The 17,983-nt window shown below is 42.9% G+C and overlaps 1 protein-coding gene across 4 annotated transcripts in view; it reads left to right on the top strand.

Moving 5' to 3' along the window:
* Window positions 1-17,983, top strand: part of LOC104568900 (SAM and SH3 domain-containing protein 1-like) — a 517,909-nt gene that overhangs the window by 444,659 nt on the left and 55,267 nt on the right. For all 4 annotated transcript variants that reach the window (XM_088537031.1, XM_088537034.1, XM_088537030.1 and 1 more), the window contains exons 3-4: window positions 15,133-15,183; window positions 15,288-15,337. In XM_088537031.1, the coding sequence (XP_088393157.1) occupies window positions 15,133-15,183; window positions 15,288-15,337 (101 nt within the window). The remainder of the gene's footprint in view (window positions 1-15,132; window positions 15,184-15,287; window positions 15,338-17,983) is intronic.

Here is a 17,983-nt window from a genome sequence, read left to right as displayed (position 1 = left end):
AAGAGGAACTCAGAAATTTTTAGCTTGCTCTCCTATTCCTATGGGAATGCTTTCTCTCAGAAGGTGAGAGAGGGAACACTTCAGTTTTCATCCTCCTGTATTTTGTTCAGGAAATACTTCATGTCTTGATTTTCATGAAATGATTTTTCATTTTGTCTTTGGGCATTGCAGGATACTTTGAGTGGTTTTGTGCAGTCTGACACAGCGGAGAGCGGTAGTAGTTACCTGCTGTTTTTTAAATGTGATCTCAGGAGTCATCCCAAGTTGGGCTTCTAAGCCCAAGACAGGCTTGTTTGCAGTGTCAGCCCCCAGGGCGCCTGACGATAATGTAGATGACCACAGATGACCTTTTTGTGGGTTTCACTGGATGAACTTGGCCATACTGCCACTTCCTCTGCACTCCTCGCTGCGCTAGTGTTAGAGAGGACAGGAGGTGAATGAGGCCCGTTGTCCTCTGAAGACCAAAGCTGTCTGAGCAATATTGCACGTAACCCACGGCCGCGCTGCTGGTTTTATCTCAAGCTGTTCCCCCCAAGGAGCACCATTTGCTGGAACACTCTGCTGTGCCTTTGTGCTCTTTTCTCAGCACCATACTGTGTTTCCTCCAATTTTGCCTCCAGAACTGCTGCTTTGCTCTTCAGCGGGGCAAACAGAAGAGTCCAAAGGTGCATGACAGACGTGAACCTTCCAGCTCTCCTGGCGGGATACACGTCTTCAAGGTTGAGCAGGCTTGGGTTTATTTTGCCGTTTTTTTTCTTGGGAATAGCAGCACTTGGTGTGTTTCGTGGCCTGCACGTAAATAACTTCTCTCAGTATAGAGCTGTGGAAAGATCCCTTGGGAGCAGGTCATGCTGAGACTAGAGTCATGTGCACTAAGTAGAGCACTGAAAACCAAGTATTACATTGAGGAAGTCAAAAAGTGCATAGTATGCAGAAGAAAATGCTGGAGGCGGCTCTTACATCTCTGAAAACTCTTATTTCGCCTTTTCTTGTTGTAAGTTCCCTGTGTGATGGGCACCCCAAAATTTAGGGGTCCTCATACAACTGGAAACGGAGCATGAGAGACATGAGCTTTGCATGCACATGGCTAAAACTTGTGCTGTTTCTGCAACTCATTTTAAAAGGACTGCTACCAAGAATGTTTCATTATTTCCAAGCTTGTCGAAATTAATGATTGCAGGCACATTTGTAGCTACCAAGCAAAAAGGTAGTGACGTAAACAAATTGTTCATATTTTTCATTTTGAGCAGCTAATGTTTTTCTTTTTTCAGTAAGCTGCCAAATGACATTTGGCACTCTGATGCTGGCACTTGAATTGGTAGAAAGGGATGATATAAAAGACCAGGTTTGCCAGTGTTGGAGAAGCCAAGGATGTGCAAGGAAAACAGATTCATTTAGTAGCAGACAGGGAAAGACAACGCTGTGTTACAACATTTTTATAACAGATACTTGCAAAGCCGCAGAAGGACTGGAGTAGGAGTGACCCCAAATTTGGCACCTAAACAAACATAGCAGCATTTTGAACCATTTACAGACCCTCTAAGACCTTGCCAAGGGGAGAAGCTGCAAAAGAATTATGGGAAGCCATTTGCCATGTTCCAAAACATGCAGCATTGTGCTGTTGAAGGTGTTTTTCCTAATTAACAATGTCTGAAGGGTTTAAAGGAGTGAGCAAACAATACTGTAATACATAAGTTTAATTATTAGGTTTTTATCACTAAGGCTACTTCAAGCTGACATTCGAGAGGCAATTTGACTATTGTTTAAAAAGTGCTAACATAAAGATCATGTCAGATGAAAATTCTCAGCTTATTTAAGCTTAAATTTCAGAGATTTGAAGTCCTAGCAAACAACATGTGATTGAAGAATAGGCCTCTGTTTCTGCATATACATCCCCCTGCATTTTTACAGCGAGCTAGAATTTGGCATTTGTCAAGGGCAGGGAAAGACAAGAATGAAATGAAATCAATTACAAGCACAGGTATAACTGATTGATCTAGTTTACTGCCATCATTTACTCTGAATAGGGTGAAAAGGTATCAGCAAAAATAGTAACTGGATTGATTTTGAGTTTGTTTATCTGCTCTCTGTTGACTAGTATTGCTTCCAATTAGACATGAATCTGGTTTTGACACTTCATTTTCATCAGGATTTGAGGCCTGTTTTTCAGAAATGCAGGGTATGTGTAGGTCTCTGACCTCTAACAAATTCAGTTGCATCAGCCTCTGCAATTTAGCAAGCCTAGGACTCTCTCCCCAAATTTTAACATGTGAGAAGCCTGCATCAGTGTGAGAGTTTCCGCGTATTTATGAGGAATGGTGACCAATGCAACTGGCTTCAAGTGATCCTTCTGTTATTGCCACAGCCCCCCTGCCTCTGAGCACTGAGCAGTTTCCACCGTCCTGTCATCTTTGCTGATGTGATCTTATGAACTTGCAAAGAGCAGCAGGCTCTAGATATATTTCGGCAGTGATTGATTTAATCTCTTTCCAGGGTTTAGAAAAGTCTGTCTGTCTTCTATGACTTGGTTAGTTGTGTACAAACTGTAGCTGGTAAATTGTGAAACATGAAAGCTTCGATTCCTATGAGAACTGCAGTTTGGGTCTACAAGAAATGCTGGTATCCTATATTACTTGCTAATTTGTACTCTTACTACTTATACTCTCCATGTGGGATCAGGACTGTGTCCAGGAAAGCTTGCCAAAACATACCAAAGTTTAAGCGTTTGAGCACTGACGATGGGTGCATGTTTAAATACTGCCTTCTCACCCCTCGAGTTGAAAGATGATATGCAAAATAAATATATATTAGAAAGATTATGGGTTAAGCTCAATGACTAGCAGACTAGAAAGATATGGAAGATGCGTAGTGCTGGTCAGCTGCAGTGTGTGGCTCTTGCTGGTTTAAAAGTCCATGGGAGTTCATAAAAGCATAGTTTCTTTATAAAAGTGAATAGCAGCTGATGCACTTCGCAGTATACTTGATGTAAATCATAGAGCAAGATCTACCATTAGGTGTGAAAGCACTGCATGCCATATGGAAGACTCTTTTGCACTTTCAGGTACATAAAATAATGTGCTATTTTTATTTCAGTATTCATGGAAATAGAGAACACCCTGCATTGCCCAATTTAAAATAAACCTTTTGTCCTGACTGAGAGTGACTAGCAGTGAATTGTGCTACCAGCTTGTGGTTTTAGAGGGGACTGTCTTGATTAAATTTGTGGGGAGAGGTGGCATAGTTCAAAACGACTGTATCAGAGTGGCCGTGGTGCATCTGCCGTGTTTGCAGAGCTTTCTCAGCCTTCTTAAGGACTTGTTTTTCACGAAAACCAGTGTAATAGAGAATCCGTTTTGTATCCATGGGTGTAGTCCAGATTAAGTTGCACGTTTTTTCACAGAGTGCACATAACCTTGAATAAGAAACAAAAAGTACGGTCGAGCAGCAGCTCTGTGTGAGAACTTGAGCTGAAACAAATAAACAAACAAAATCCCATAGAGAAATGCTCTCCGCACTGAAGAAAAGCCATGAGCTGTGGTAACAAAAACCTGTTTGGGCCATGGCCTGGAAAAGACTGTGGTGTTGAGGTGAGTTGGAGCCGAAAAAAAAATGTCACTTTTTCGTTCAAGGCACCTCCTTGCCGTTGTGATGAGAAGAGACTTGTTTCCAAGAGGCCGGGACGGCTCTTCCTTGTGCAGGCAGCTGAGCTGAGGAATTTGTGCTGGGGATGTGCCCAGCGCGCGCAGCACCTGCCCAAACAAGCAGGCCTTAGTCGCGAGCGAACCAGGCGTTTGGAAACTCGCGCACATGTTTGTACGGCTCAGATGTGACTTTGCTCAGATTTTCCTTACCACAGTAAGTGAATTTATTTGGAGGGCCTGCTGCCACGCTGAGTCACAACCCTTGCACAAAGGCGTTCACAAAGTTGAGGTGTTTGGTCATTTGTTTCCAGCGTTTCGCGCGCGTAACCTCTATCTGCTGGCGGGGAGAGGAGACAGGACACAACCCGCGTCCTCCCCTCGCGAAGCCCTTTACTTGCTGCACTGAGGCACTCTGCAGTGTGGCTCCTTCCCATGGCAGCACCCAAAGTGCGCGGCAGCAAATTATTCACTGAAGTGATGCGACATTGGCAGACTTTTCCCAGGCTAAAGCTTCTGGATGGCGTTTGTTTCGGGTTGTAATTGAGAGCCGTTATCACTGGTAGCAAGGTTGCAGCGTCAGTAAGACACAGACTGTGCTCTCGGGACTTGCTGTCTGATTTACTTGACATTTATGTCTTTTATGTTTCTTCTGCACCTTTGCTACTGGCCTTTTCTTTCTCTTCTTTTTGCAAGTGGCTGGTTTTGTAAATTGTTTTTCTGATAGTTCTTAATCCTGTGTGTTTTGTCAGTATGCAGAGTGAAGTGTTTGCCTCAATGCTTCCCCATACCTTGAGAAATCTAAGCCTATGGATTTTGAGCAAAAGGCCTTCTCACTTAATTCACCCAATTCACTTCATCTATGAGGAACATCCTTGTAACCTATTTCCCTCTTGTGGCTGCTGACTGCTCTCTGAACTGCGTTGATACCCTCTGCTCAGTTCCCCATTGCCACAAGTCCCCCAGCACCCTGCAGGCATCACACTGTGTGTGCTCAACACACTCTTGCTTAGCGCTATGAGCAAAGGGGTAGTTTTAAATGTGCCTCCAAACAGCAATACTTACTGTTTGCTGAAGGGTCCATTTCACTCTATGTGCACTTGGCAGAGAAAGTACAGAAATTAAAAATAATATATGGCAGCATTTATAATGCTGTGATTTCATTTACTATGGCTCAAACTCAGTAATTCGTCCCTTAAGTGTAAAATATGCCAGTGAGCAGATAGGGCGAGTAAAGAGTGAGCACGGAGCTTGTCTGTAGCTATAGGTTTTCTTGGAAGGAGGTTTATGCGCTACGTGTACGCCCTGGGTCTCCCTCTGCGTTGCCGACTGCCCCGGGGCCCTTTAAAAGCCTGAGGAAGAGCTGACACCTCTGGAGAGGGCCCCCGGGTGCGGCCTGAAGCCTTTCGTTTAACCCCTCACCAGCAGTTGTCTCTATGGGTATTGGAGCTGTCGGGTGCCACCGTTGTGCCACTGCCTCCCAGCTGCTGCACCGAAGAGCACGAGTTTCTGGCCACAGCCTTCTTGCGTTTGAGTGTGAACAGCAAGTCAGGAGCGGTCCTGTGGCTCTTAGATACCGACTTCTATCACAGAAGTCAGTAATTACTTAATATTATCAAAGAAAAGCTTATTGAAGTGACGGAGCACCCCCCGGCCCTGTGTTTGTGTCGCAGGGACGGCCGCCGCTCCAGCAGGCGCTCAGCAGGAGCCTGTGTTTTCGCTGCAAGAGGAGAGCCAGGACTGCGCGCGTCTTCTTTGGAAATGCACAAAATGGTGCCAAATAACACAATGGCCTTTAATTGTGATTTTTCCCTCTGGTGGAACAACCTTGCATGATATCTGGTGCCCTAAAAGTCTGCTGCAGTGCACCGGAGTTGATCTGAAATTCAGTTTCGTAATCATGTGATGGCCAGTGATGATGGCTTAAATAAGTCAGGGTCTGGCCCTAAGCATCCATTAAATACAGGCTTCAAGTTCAAAGGTAAAGAGAGAATGACTAATTTAAACAGCCTCTTTATCAAAGGCAATTTTTATAGCAGGGAGGGTGTATAAATACAGACTAACCATTTGTGGGCTAATCCTTTTTTGCATTAATATGGTTAATTTGTTTGCAGTTCTCTCGCTCAATAAATTAATTTCTCCATTATTTTCCCAGAGACTTTGAAGTTAGCATCCAACTCTCAGCCTTCCTCTCTCTTCCCTCACCCCCTCACATTCCTGGAGTGCATTTAGGCAGGCTGAGAGCGAGCACGTCAGTGCCTGGCTCTAGGGGATGAATTTGTAATTTTTTAATTTTCAGATGTTCAACTGCACAAGCCTACATAGTAAACAAAATCAGTCTGTTTTAAAATTAAACACTGCTTTTGCTTTTAAGTGGTTGAGAAAAGATCAAATTTTTAAAAGAATGAAATAACTAAATCAAAAAGATGTTTTCCAGTGTAATGAGTTTTTCCTGTGTTGTCTGTCTGTGTAGAAGGGAACTTGAAACAACGGCTTCCTCAAAATGAGCGTAATGCAATCAAAAATGTTAGCACAGAGTAGAATTTTTGTTTTTAAGTCACTTCCCCATATGCTGATACAAATTTGCTTGTCTGATAGTAAATTTTTCAAAACCACTTCTCATTTGTATTCCTGTGGTTATCACGGTCAGAGCCTCTGAAATGTGGTCAGACCCAGTTCATATGCATAGATATGCATAGCTCATATTATTATAGCCTTCTGGCTGGGGTCTTCCCGTGGAATATGGAACACAAGAATCAATAAGGGAGAACTCAACTGCATTAAAAACATCCAACTGAGAGTGCAGATCGGCAGAAAATGCCAGTTAAGTCTAAAACACTGAATGAATAGCTTCAAAACTGGAGCTGCAAGGCTTTCCACCTACAAAAGCCTGAGTTCAGGATTTCTGCTCTTTTTAGCCAAAGTTTTAAACTCTGGAAGAGAAGAAAGTTGCGGTGAAACTGTGATCTGGAAAGCAAGAATCCCATTTTGTACAAATGTTTAAAGCTTTGAAATAATATTTTTTTCTGCGTGAAAATAGTAATGAGGCTGTTTGTTTGCATCTTGTCATGGAGGACAGAAGGATGGTCAATGTGCTTGTGAGCACAGCCTCATAGTTAGAGTACTTGCCAAAGACGGGGGTTATTTGGTTCAGGTCCTTGCTTTGCTTAAATCTCAACTACAGAATTCTGCAACCCCTTTTCTACTGAACTCTTTCACTGCTCTAAAAATTTGGAAAGAGGAATCCATTTCTTGAGCAGTGGATTCAAAGCTAGCCTTCAGAAATTCTGTCCCGGATAAGGAAAAGTTTCAAGTCCAGCAGAGTTTACTGAATTAATGTTTATGCAGTCACGTTCTGAAAGGCACAATTTCCCATTTAAAAAGAAAACACCTGTACGTGCATCTATGCATACAGGTTATTTTTTAAATGGAAAATCGGGCACTGTGGGCACAGCTGTTTCTGGAGGCAGATGAGGCCAAGGACAGGTCCTCAGCCCTGAAGATCGTGGCCTGGTAGCAGCGCGACGAGGCCGCTCCTCTGCGCGGGGGCAACATGCAGCCCAAGATGCAGTCGTACAATTAAGTTTGGCGCCAGATTTCTCATGAATCGATGCTTTTCTTCCACCCACAACCCCACAGAGCTCTGAATTTTGGCTTTGCCCATCAACGATAAAGGATCCAACAGTCGGAAGGATTTGGATTGCTTCCAAATGCTGGAGCATTTTTGAGTCTCTGTAATGTGGGGTGCCTCGTGTAAGTGAGGCAGACAAAACTGTCTCGTTTTATTGCGATAGGCAGTCTGCAAATTGGAGTGACCGCAGTGATGGAAGTTTCTGATGGAAGATTGCAGATTATCAGCTGGATGTGAATTAGAGTAAGTGCTAAAAAGTTGGAGAAGTATTTTTTTTAGCTAAATTTTTTTCGTTGTTTTCCATAATAATGTGTAATCCTTTACGGATCTCCTTTTGTCCAAAATCAAAGGACTCGCTGCTCTTCCAGAAAGAAAATAGCGTAATATACATTTTTTTCTTAAAGAAAAAGAGACTTGATTATCGGTGCACCATGCATCTATGGTAGTAGAATAAAAAAAGCTGTGTAGATTTTTTGTTTTGTTTGTTTTGCTTTTAAGGATTAAGGAATAACCCTTCCTGCTCATTTAACTACTCATGAATTTCATCAAGTTTTTTAAGGCTGTATTAACTCAAGACTTAAAGGAATTAACTGTGGTTATCCATTCTGCTACAGATCTTCTGCATAATTCATTGGTAACTTACTTTCTGTCAGAACATGAAGTAAAATCAAGGTGGATCTGTGAAATGTTAGCAAATGATAAAGCCAAAGTCAGTGTGCATGTAAAAATGCATTAGTTTTACAGTAACAAGCAGTTTCTCAAGAGTTTTCAATGTATTCATTGATTCAGTTTGCACACTTACATTTGTTTGCAGTACAGATCTGAAATTTCATGTGCCTGAGGTATGGATGTTGGCAAATATATTATCAATACAAATACAGCTTACAGTGGATCTACGTTAGCCAGTGTTTTTGCGGTAGGTCTATTTGAAAGGATTTATAGCACAGCTGTAGAGGCTTCCTTGAGGCATTGGTTGTAGCCCGGGATTCTATTTTTCTTCCCTTGGCTGTGTTGGGGAAAAAAAATGTTTTTTGCTTTTCTTGAAAATTCAGAAGGGAAAGTGCGAAAGAGGTGAATATGCTTAATACAAATGCAGTACAGTTTTGTGTATATGAAAACGCAAAATTAGTAAGTTTTGCAAAGTGTTTCAGTGAAAGAAGTTGAGAACATAACCCAATGAATTGGTATTCTGAATTGGAGGAGCAAATAAAAATGGATCCAACTGTTTATTTCCAGGGAGAAGTTCAGAATATTCCACCCTGGCTTTAAAAAAGCTGCTTGTGGTCCTCTTACATGTGGTACTGTTAATGTTTCACTTTGAAATCACTCTTAAACTAAAACAAAACTCTATAACAATAAAGTTAGGAGGTCTCTGACTTTTTTCCTTTTTATTTGTTTATTTCTCACTTGCATTGCATGATTTTCCCAGACATCAAATGCTTTTCTCAGGGGAAAGTGCAAACTCCTCCTCAGCCTTGACATCCGATCCATGCCCAAGAACGGCCCCTCGCCTTGTGTAGGATCCAGTGTCTCTTTCTCTCCTGCTGCCCTCGCCTGCTTCACCCCTTGAGCCCTCTGTGCATTTACACCAGAAAACTGCTGCTCTAATTTGCTTCTTCCTTCTGAAACATCACGGCTCTTTCCAATTCCTTTGCAAGTCCTTCCTGAGAAGAAGAGGTGATAGAGAGGAGAATGGCAAACACTTCTCTGTGTGATGTGTTACCTTTGATAGATTCCACCATTTAGGTCCAGCCAAGAGAAACATGATTTTTTTCTTTACCTCATACTGAAAGCAGGCACCAAGGTATTGTGACAGCCTGCCCTTTCGGAAGCCACATTTCAGCAGTGGCTACGCAAAGCATTTCCTCGTGTCTATGTTAATATATGGGGCAGTGAGAGAGTGCTTGGACTGTTGTTTCATGTGTGGAAAGTAGTTACTTGAAATCTCAGTTCTTAACCATTCCCACCCCATACTTGTTTTTGTGGTCTGGAGTTTGCTGGTGCAGAGGTATCGTTCAGGCCGTGCCAGGCCTGCGGGGAGCATGTGGAGAGCAACAGGCCCGGGGGCTCCGCTCCTCCACCAAAATGGCCAAAAGTTGGGGCCAGGGTCACAGCCTGAAACTGCAAGTGGGGCCTGCGCTAATCTGAACGATTGGAGACTGTCGCAGGCCTCTCCAGCCGCACGGCGCCCCGCGCCCGCGCTCCGGGCAGCGTAACGGCCTTGGCAGCCATCTGAGGCGCTCCAGCCGTCCTCCGCGTGAGCCGCTCCAGGAGCTGGGCTGGGCATGCTGAGCCTGTTCACAACGAGAAGGGCAAAGGACTGCCACAGTTTTCTTGCAGAATTTTTCCATTCTAGCTGCCGTATTTATACGTGCTGAAATGGGCTCGTGAATTTGTTTATAAATTTAGGAGTACTTTAGCCATCTCCTTTCCCCACGGTTTCCCACTGCGTTTTCTCAGGAACCATCTAGGCTTCACTTTGCGCAGTTTCTGTCTGCCCAGGGAGATAAATCCTGTCTTACACATGTGTATTAAATTTAAAATTCAAATGGATACAGCTCCTGTGGTAGACACTGTCAAGAGATACATGCATTTTTCATAATCATGAGGGATTTGTTCAATGAAAAAAAAAATCTGCTAAATGTCCTAAGTTATGGTGTCAGGCAGAGCTGAACCTGAACAGCTGGAATGTTCAGGTAACTTGGGTGTAAGATGCCCCTTGTAAAAACAAATGAGTCCTGCTATGGGATCCCATGTTTCCTTCTGGAGGCTTTTCTCAGCTGTCCTTATATACTACTGTATTAGAACAGTCACATCTTGAGATAGGGGGAGATTTTTCTGCCTGTTATGTTCTGTATAGAACAGCCAAACCGATGTTATCGTAGAAGGAAAAGTCCCTCATGAATTCAAACCCGCCACTGCAGTCTGGAGATGTGTTACTAGCTTCTTCCCCATGTAATCTGTGTTTTGTGCTTCCTTCCCTGAGGCGTCTTTCAGGCTTAGTTCATACATTCATACATGAATGGGCGTAAGACCACTCTCAAGATTTTTGCAGAAATGATAGTATACAAAACAAAAGGCACATTAGTAACCTGAAATTATTTGAAAGAAACTATGTTTAAATGATTGAATAAATTACACTGTCAACAGCATACTAAGCAAACAGAAAAGCTGCCTGTGAGGGAAGCTTCTTTCTTGAGCCCTCAGGCGAGCAACTTAAAGCTGGAGGCACAGGCCACGTATCTTGGTTGTTACGTTTACAAATTTTACAAAGAGATTTTGTAAAAGCACTGCACTGACCCTTCTTCAGGGGAGACGAGTCAGTTTAACCCAGGAACTGCTTTCGGCCTCACCTGAGTTGCGGAAAGGTCGGGTGGTCCTGGGCTGCCGGGAGCTGCACTGCCCGGCTGCCCTCCCGTCCTGCAGCTCGGGGATGAGAACCGCAGCTGGGAGTGACGTCCTTATCCCAGCACCCCTTCGCCTGAAGGAGAAGACAGGGACGAAGTAGGAGTAAGAATAAGGCTTTAAAGCTAGGAGAATAAAATACATCTCCAAGTTAAGATAATTTTCAATCAACAAGCTGACAGAGAAATTACCAGTTTAAATTCTATGTCTTCACTCTGCTTGATATTAGAGTCACTTATTTTACCAGCTCCCTTTGGCCAAGAAATCACTGTGCGATGATGAATATAGAATCGCTGTGTGCCATTCAGTGCTGCACTAGCCCTGGACCTCAGAAGTTTGGAACCGGGTAAGCTGATGTTACACCACTATCTGACCTCTCTCTTTATTGGGATTGGATGTAATTTATGAATATCTCTCTTTATGTGAGTTCTTTGGATCTTGGTTGCTGAGATCTAAACAGTACCTCAGACGCGTAGCATTCATTGGTCGTGGCTGCACAGGACAGTGACTCTTTGAGGCAGGGCCCCTTAAATCCAGAAATCATGCAAATGAGTGAGACGCTTTTGGGAACACTGACTTTATTCACATGGCTCACAGAGCCTGCGACGCGAGTCGGGCGCTCTCTGGAAAACGCAGTCGCTTGGGCCCTTCCTCAGATGCCTGGATTTCACCAGCAGCGCGTAGTGTGCAAACGGCATGAGTGTCTGCAACACGTCGGACAAGCCGGAGGGACGCACGGAGTGCGCGCCCATCTAGGGCAGCAAACACCTCCTGCCCCATTGCCCGTTTCTGTAGTCTTGGATATGCTGGCTAGGGGAGGCTCCTGCTGCAGGGGATGCCTCTGTAAGCCCAGGCTCTCCTGTATTTATTTTTGTAAGATTAGGCTCAGAGAGGTGGGGAGATGTGCTTTCTTTCAAAGACTAATCTTCGCAAATATTTTTTGAAAAGATGTTATGGTATGCTTGAGAGCATGCCAGTCATGTAAGCTTTTCTCGAGTTTCCAGAATTATCCCCTGGTAAAAGAAAAGGTCCTGAGCCTGCTGGATTTAAGTCAGCACTACCTGTGGATTCTTCTGTGAGGTCTCTAACTTAGGTAAATAGAATAGGCAGAAAAAAAGCTCTGTCATCTGTGGTATATAGATCCATGCCAGAAGTTCAGCAGAGAGCAGCCTTTCTCTAACACCTAGTTTCTTGTCTAAATAGCAAAAATGTGATCCTTTTGGAAAGACAGATAGGTATGTACAGGGATACAAGATTACCAGGTGCTTAGCACTGCAGTACTGCAATTACTGCTTTAGAGGCAGGGAGAGGAGAGTTGTGCTTGTTGCTCTCCTCCACTCTCATCCTGAGCCCATAAAACTGTTCCTGTTGCAAGAGTGGGCTTCACAGCAAATGAGACAAAAGAAAGCAAATACACTCAACTTTCTTCAGGATTTGGCTACACAGGGTGCAGTTGTTTATTCCTCTGAATAGTTTTAGACTGAAAGTGGTAATCTGCTTAACTGCACTTTCAGTCTACAGCTTTACAAGCAACTCGAGCACAAGAGTTACATAAAGTATTGGGCAGCCACAAATCTTGTAAATGATACTTTGCAAAAACTAGAAAGTTTTGGAATCTTTTGGAGGCAACAAATAAGTCATCGAAAAGTGGAATATTTATTGCTGAGAAGTTGCAGTCTAAATACATGTTGGGGACCTCAGTGGGTTCTCCTGACTGGCTGTGTGAAGCTTGAAGATGTGATGGCTGTGTTCACAAAGCTAATGGAGAAGAGGAGGGAGAATCATGTATTTCAGCTATGTGAAAATGAAAGCAGGGAGTGACAACTAAAAGGATCCGCTACTGCGCCTGTTTCCAAATAGCTGGTTTCCCCTTGCGGATCTGCAGACATCCGTGGAATTTCCCTGGGCTCAGTCCAGCTTCTCCTTGGCTATAGGAAGGATCCTGGCAGTGCTGACTGTAAATGAATGTGGTTCCCTTTGCGTGCAGACTCCAGCTGAAGGTCCTCAGTTCCCTTTTCATGCTATAAAACCAGATACCCTGCTGACCACGACTGGGCAAAATCCTTGTGTAGGGCTGCGACCCCATGGCGTCTGTGACTCTGCCATAACAAGTGTGTGGCACTGAGCCGTCCTGCACACCCCTGGCTGCTGCTGCTGGCTCAGTGGGCTCTGCGATAGCGGCATAGACTCCTCTCTGCTCTAGATTTTGCAGATTTTCTGGGAGCCTTAATCCATTACCGCTTCATGGCAGTTGGTGCTAATTTCCTGTTTAGTGTAAAAAGCCTGCATTTTCAGAAAATTGTATCTAATTTTCCTTTTGTATTAAATCTTGAGAATGTTTTGTCAGCCTTTCTGTAAACAAAGGGCATAGGAAGTACAATTTCATGGAGATAAGAGAGATTTACATGTGGGCTGAGGAATGCATGAACAAAAAAGACCTCCGCAGTACTCGCAAATAAATCCACGTCCTATTTCCTTCTTGGGGGAGTGCGTGGCTGCTTACTCAGCTCTGATAGCTCTTCTGGTTACAGTATTGGCTTCACAGCAGCTTCTCTAGGGGTTGAACTGGCTTCCCCTGTTGTTTCACATGCAGATGAAGTAATAAGATGTAGTTTCAGTCTGACAAATAACTATAATTTGTTCCTTCATTCTAATCAGAATTTTCCCACTGACTTCAGCCAGACTCAGGGTTAATAACAGGTGCCTTTTCAGTGGTTGGCATACAGTGTCAAGTTGGATGCCATGAATGGGACACATCTTGCTTAACTCTAAGCACTGAAAACCAGTTGGGTGAATTCTCTAGGAAGATTCCTGCCTCTCTCCAGTGACTGAAAAGAGAGTCTAGGTGACCAGTCCCAGAAGTAGGTCATTTCATTTTAGACATTTCGTCTTCCATATGAGGAAGAACTTCTTTCCTGTGAGGATGACAGAGCCCTGGAACAGGCTGCCCAGAGAGGCTGTGGAGTCTCCTTCACTGGAGACCTTCCAAACCCACCTGGATGCCACCCTGTGCCACGTGCTCTAGGTGTCCCTGCTTGTGCAGGGGGGTTGGACTAGATGGTCTCTAGAGGTCCCTTCCAACCTCAACCATTCTGGGATTCTGTGAATTTCTGTCTCAAAGCAGGGTTTGCTGAAATCTTTCACTGCTACCACTACACTGTTTTCAGCCTAGAGAACACCCATTTAATAGTGAGGTTTTCCTATGTAATCTTCTTTAAAGCCAATTTTTGGAAATACCACTTACACATTACCTAATAAATTTTGTGCTGATCTAGTGTATTTTTTGCTCCTGTTTGTATTTTTTTTTTAAATCTGCACTATATCAAACAATACAAAACATATACTGGACAAGGAGAATTCTTGTTGCTAATTGTATTTGCATACAAGGATGTTTTAAAATTCATGAAACTAAACAAGAGGAATACGGTGTTTCAATGGAAAAAGTAGAAATTAAGTATGAATCTTCCAGCTGTACTTTTTAGTGAAAGAAAAAATATGCTGATAACTTCCACTCGCACCAGGTTTTCAGAAGACACTTTTTGATTTTGCTCTTTTCAGAAACAAGAACTTGTGAATGTTTTTCTGGGTGCATCTTTAGTGCAGTAACTGGTACCCCAAACACCTGCACTTTGTTCCCAGCTCACAGCCATTGGGCAACACTGTGCTGTGGAAAGCAGTTACCTGTATTTAGAAGTAAACCGAGTTGGCTCTGTGCAACTTAGAAGACAAAGTACCGAGTGAAAAATACTAATTTTATCCTTAATTATTGTCCAGTTTATGCTCTTTATTAAATTATGCCTTTAGGTTTGATATTAGCAATTGATCCTCCAATATTATTGTTGTAACAAAATATTTGCAAGTAAAGTTTATTGTAAATTTTGTGTTGCAACTGCCAGTAGCAAGTAAGTTGGGGAATGTCACATACGAGTCGCGATCTGCTTTAGCCGGGTGAATTTAAGCTCCTGTAGTTGGTTGACAGAAATGGATCTTGAGCTTTAGCTTTTTGCCCCGTGGTTACCAGGGGCTTTATCCCGTCCGGAACCCTGTGCAAGACACAGAGACATCAAGTGGCTTAACAATACACTGCAAATGAAAACATAAGACAGAGAATTACAAAATACTGAAACAACTGCTTGCCCTCTTCCATAAACATCTGTTAAACATTGATGTTTTCCTGAAAATAACTCATTTCACTTTATATTGTATTTTGAAGTATTTCTATGTGCTAGCCTTAGTGTGTGATATTCTGCAGTGATAAGAATGGCATTCATTTTTACTGGAGTATTTCAGAATTTCTCTGAGATAATTCCTGCTGGAGAGGTTACTGTATCCCATTTGAAAAGTTCTCAGGTTGTCCAAGGTTCTATTACTCTTTTTTTTTTCCTCCTCTTCTGTCCTTCCAATTTATTTTTTCTAGTGTTTGAATTTTTCATTAACTTGATATCTGTTCCGTTTTAGGAGAAACCTGATGCCAGCCCCACATCTCTACAGTTGCGATCCCAGATTGAGGTAGGCACTATGATTTTGAACATCTATTTTTGTTTGTTTTTTAACAAACTGCATAAACTGCTGCTCTTTTGTTTACACTCACCGTTTTGTGTCTTTTCTTGCAGGAGTCACTTGGCCTCAGCAGTGCTGCATCAACACCTGACACCGAAAGAAAGTAAGTGAAGGCAAAGGAGTGAGAAATGATGGAGGGAAAAATTGATGTGTATTTTCTTTCTTCAAAGAGTAAGGTTTTTCTTGATTGCTTTGAGTTTCAAGATTCCAGACCTTATTGATGAATCCGGTTTGGAACCCGCTTCTTCCCTTCTTCTCTTTTGGGGTTTCATCGTTACTGTCTTGTTATTTTTTTATCAAGATATTTATCAAGATTTTTTATCAAGATATTTAAATGAGACCCTCGTGCAAGCGTTTGGGATATGCGTACACTGATAAAACTTGCAAACAGTTTTGAGTTTCACATTCTCTGCAAATTAAATCTGCTTAAAAAATAGCTTTCTATGGCTAGACCTAACGCACCCAGAGGAAGATGGGCAAGAGGAAGGGAGAGTTACACACTTAAATCACTTTCCTCTTCCTGTGCACTCCTGGGTTTGTGACTGTGCTTTTGAAGAAGATGCCAAGGGAACGAAGTATTTAAAAACAAGTTAAAAGGAACGTTAATTTTAGCAGTCCTTAATAAAAACCTCTCTGTGTGGACAGAGAAGGTTTCTGTTTACTGTAACCTCCTGCTGCAATACATGTGCTTGTTTTCTATGCCTCCATCCTTTGATCCCAAGATCTCGGATCCCTGCTGCTGAGGATAACACGCAGCAGTGCGTGAAGACACTGACACTGTATTCCCTATTGCCTACACTTTGTAAAGTGGTGCCAGCTGGAATGGTTCAGAGGGTGGACATGAAATGCAATTTTAGACTTTAGGTGCTGTAGTAAGCTTTTAAAATACATTTGAATATATTTTCATGTAGCCATAATTCAACATTGGGCCACAGCAGGGAAGTTTTTAAAAAAGGCTGCCATTGCTTTTGCTGGTTCAGTAAGAGCAGAGTCAATCAGAGCAGGAACTGCAGCTCACATGAGATATGGGGTCACCTCACTGAGTCCTGGCCATGTAAAAGCGGGGTGTATGGTACAGAACAGCTCTTAGGAGTTCCATGTAGGAACTTCTGGAAGGCAATTCTTGCTAAAGATCTTGGAAGGTGATAAGTTATCTTTTAGGGGTGTCTTGTTTCTCTTTCATTAATCACAGCAAAAGCACTGATGACCAGCATGAGACAGATACTCATTTTCAAACAGCTTAAGACAGATGAGGTGAATTCAATTTTGGGCACCATCACTGCCCCCAATTTACATGCAGTTAACAGAGAAAGCCTAAATGGCCTAGAGTTTGCCAGTAGATACCAAAAAATGCCAGTAGATACCAAAAGTTTGCTTTAGATACCAAAAAATTCTCTTTCATCTGGAGAAGATATCTTCAAGGATGCTTCCCTGCCTTTCATTCTATTGAAAGCCAAAGTGCCAGGTGGATGGGAACTTTACAGGAACCTCAGGCTGGGAAGTAAGCCTCCAAGGTTTCCCTATAATCATAATATATTTCTCTCAATCTCAAAGCACTTCACCTGTGGGTAAATATCATCATCCCACTCCCTTCAGGTAATGAGGAGATGGGTATCTCACGGGAGAACAACACACAGCTGGGAACAGATTCCAGCTCTTACAAGGTGTAGCCAGCTTCCTGAAATGTGCCTCTGTGTAGGTGTTGTACCACAAATAACTGAGTGAGGAGACAGTATCTGCAAAAGCATTTTCTGAGTGGCTGTATTCTGAGAGGGCCCATTTAATTTAATTCACTGAAAGAAAAATAACCTCATTCTCTTAGTTCAGATGGAAGAGGCCTGTAATTTTTCTGGACCTTTCAAGAATGATAGTGTGCTTTTTGAGGATACATTTGTCAGTTGGAGCAAGTACAGGATGTACCAAATCAAATATATGTAACTGGCACAGGGGAAGTTGTGTCAGAAAAAGTCTGTAGTAAGAAACAAGGCAACATCATGCATGCTGATTTGCTAAAGAGTAGAAAGTGATAGATGATACCTGCTTAACGCCATAGGAAATAATGAAAACAGCAGTGATTCAGGCCCGTGCCTATTAATGACAGCCTGGTCCATCAGTGCTGGTCACATTGCTCCAGCTCAGAGGCATTCCCTTGTCAATTAAGCCGTATTCCACAGAGGGAAAACTTGCAAATGTGATCTGCAGGAACCATTTTAAATCCATCTTTTTTTTTTTTTTTTTTTTTTTTTTTTTTGTTCTTGCTGCTGACATGCTGAACTTGGGCTTTTGGGGGATCAGTAATTTAATTTCTAGATTTCAGTTGAATTTGGTATGTGGGCATGCTGGTGGAGACAGTGAAGCTGCTCCCTTCAAGACAGTGCTTCTGTGGCCTGCCCACTGCAGTGCTGTGTGATGGATCTGGGGTAAACCTTTTAGAAGACTTTCATTGGTGGCAAATTCCAGTTTGCTAAACATGATGCCATTGTGTATTGGTGACTCATATTCAGTGGTAGATTTGAGGGCAGAAAGAAAGAAGGGCCCCCAAAATAACCACCCAGGTGCTGAAAAAATCTTTCGTTGTGCATACTCTTCCAAGGTCTAAGTAAAAGCTTGGCCAAGGATAAGTTATGTTTCCATGTACTGAGAATGGGTGGCCTTTTTCATGGAGTGTGCTAAGGTTTCCATTTGGAGCATTGAGTTTATTGCCTCAGAAAGTAAAAGCAGTCCTGGAAGAGCTCCTGGTCGGGGTAGG

This window comes from Tinamus guttatus, unplaced genomic scaffold (assembly GCF_059628265.1).
Source record: "Tinamus guttatus ecotype Peru unplaced genomic scaffold, ASM5962826v1 Tinamus_guttatus_pri_ptg000716l, whole genome shotgun sequence".
Lineage (NCBI taxonomy): Eukaryota > Metazoa > Chordata > Aves > Tinamiformes > Tinamidae > Tinamus > Tinamus guttatus.
This window is presented reverse-complemented; position numbering and strand designations above follow the sequence as displayed.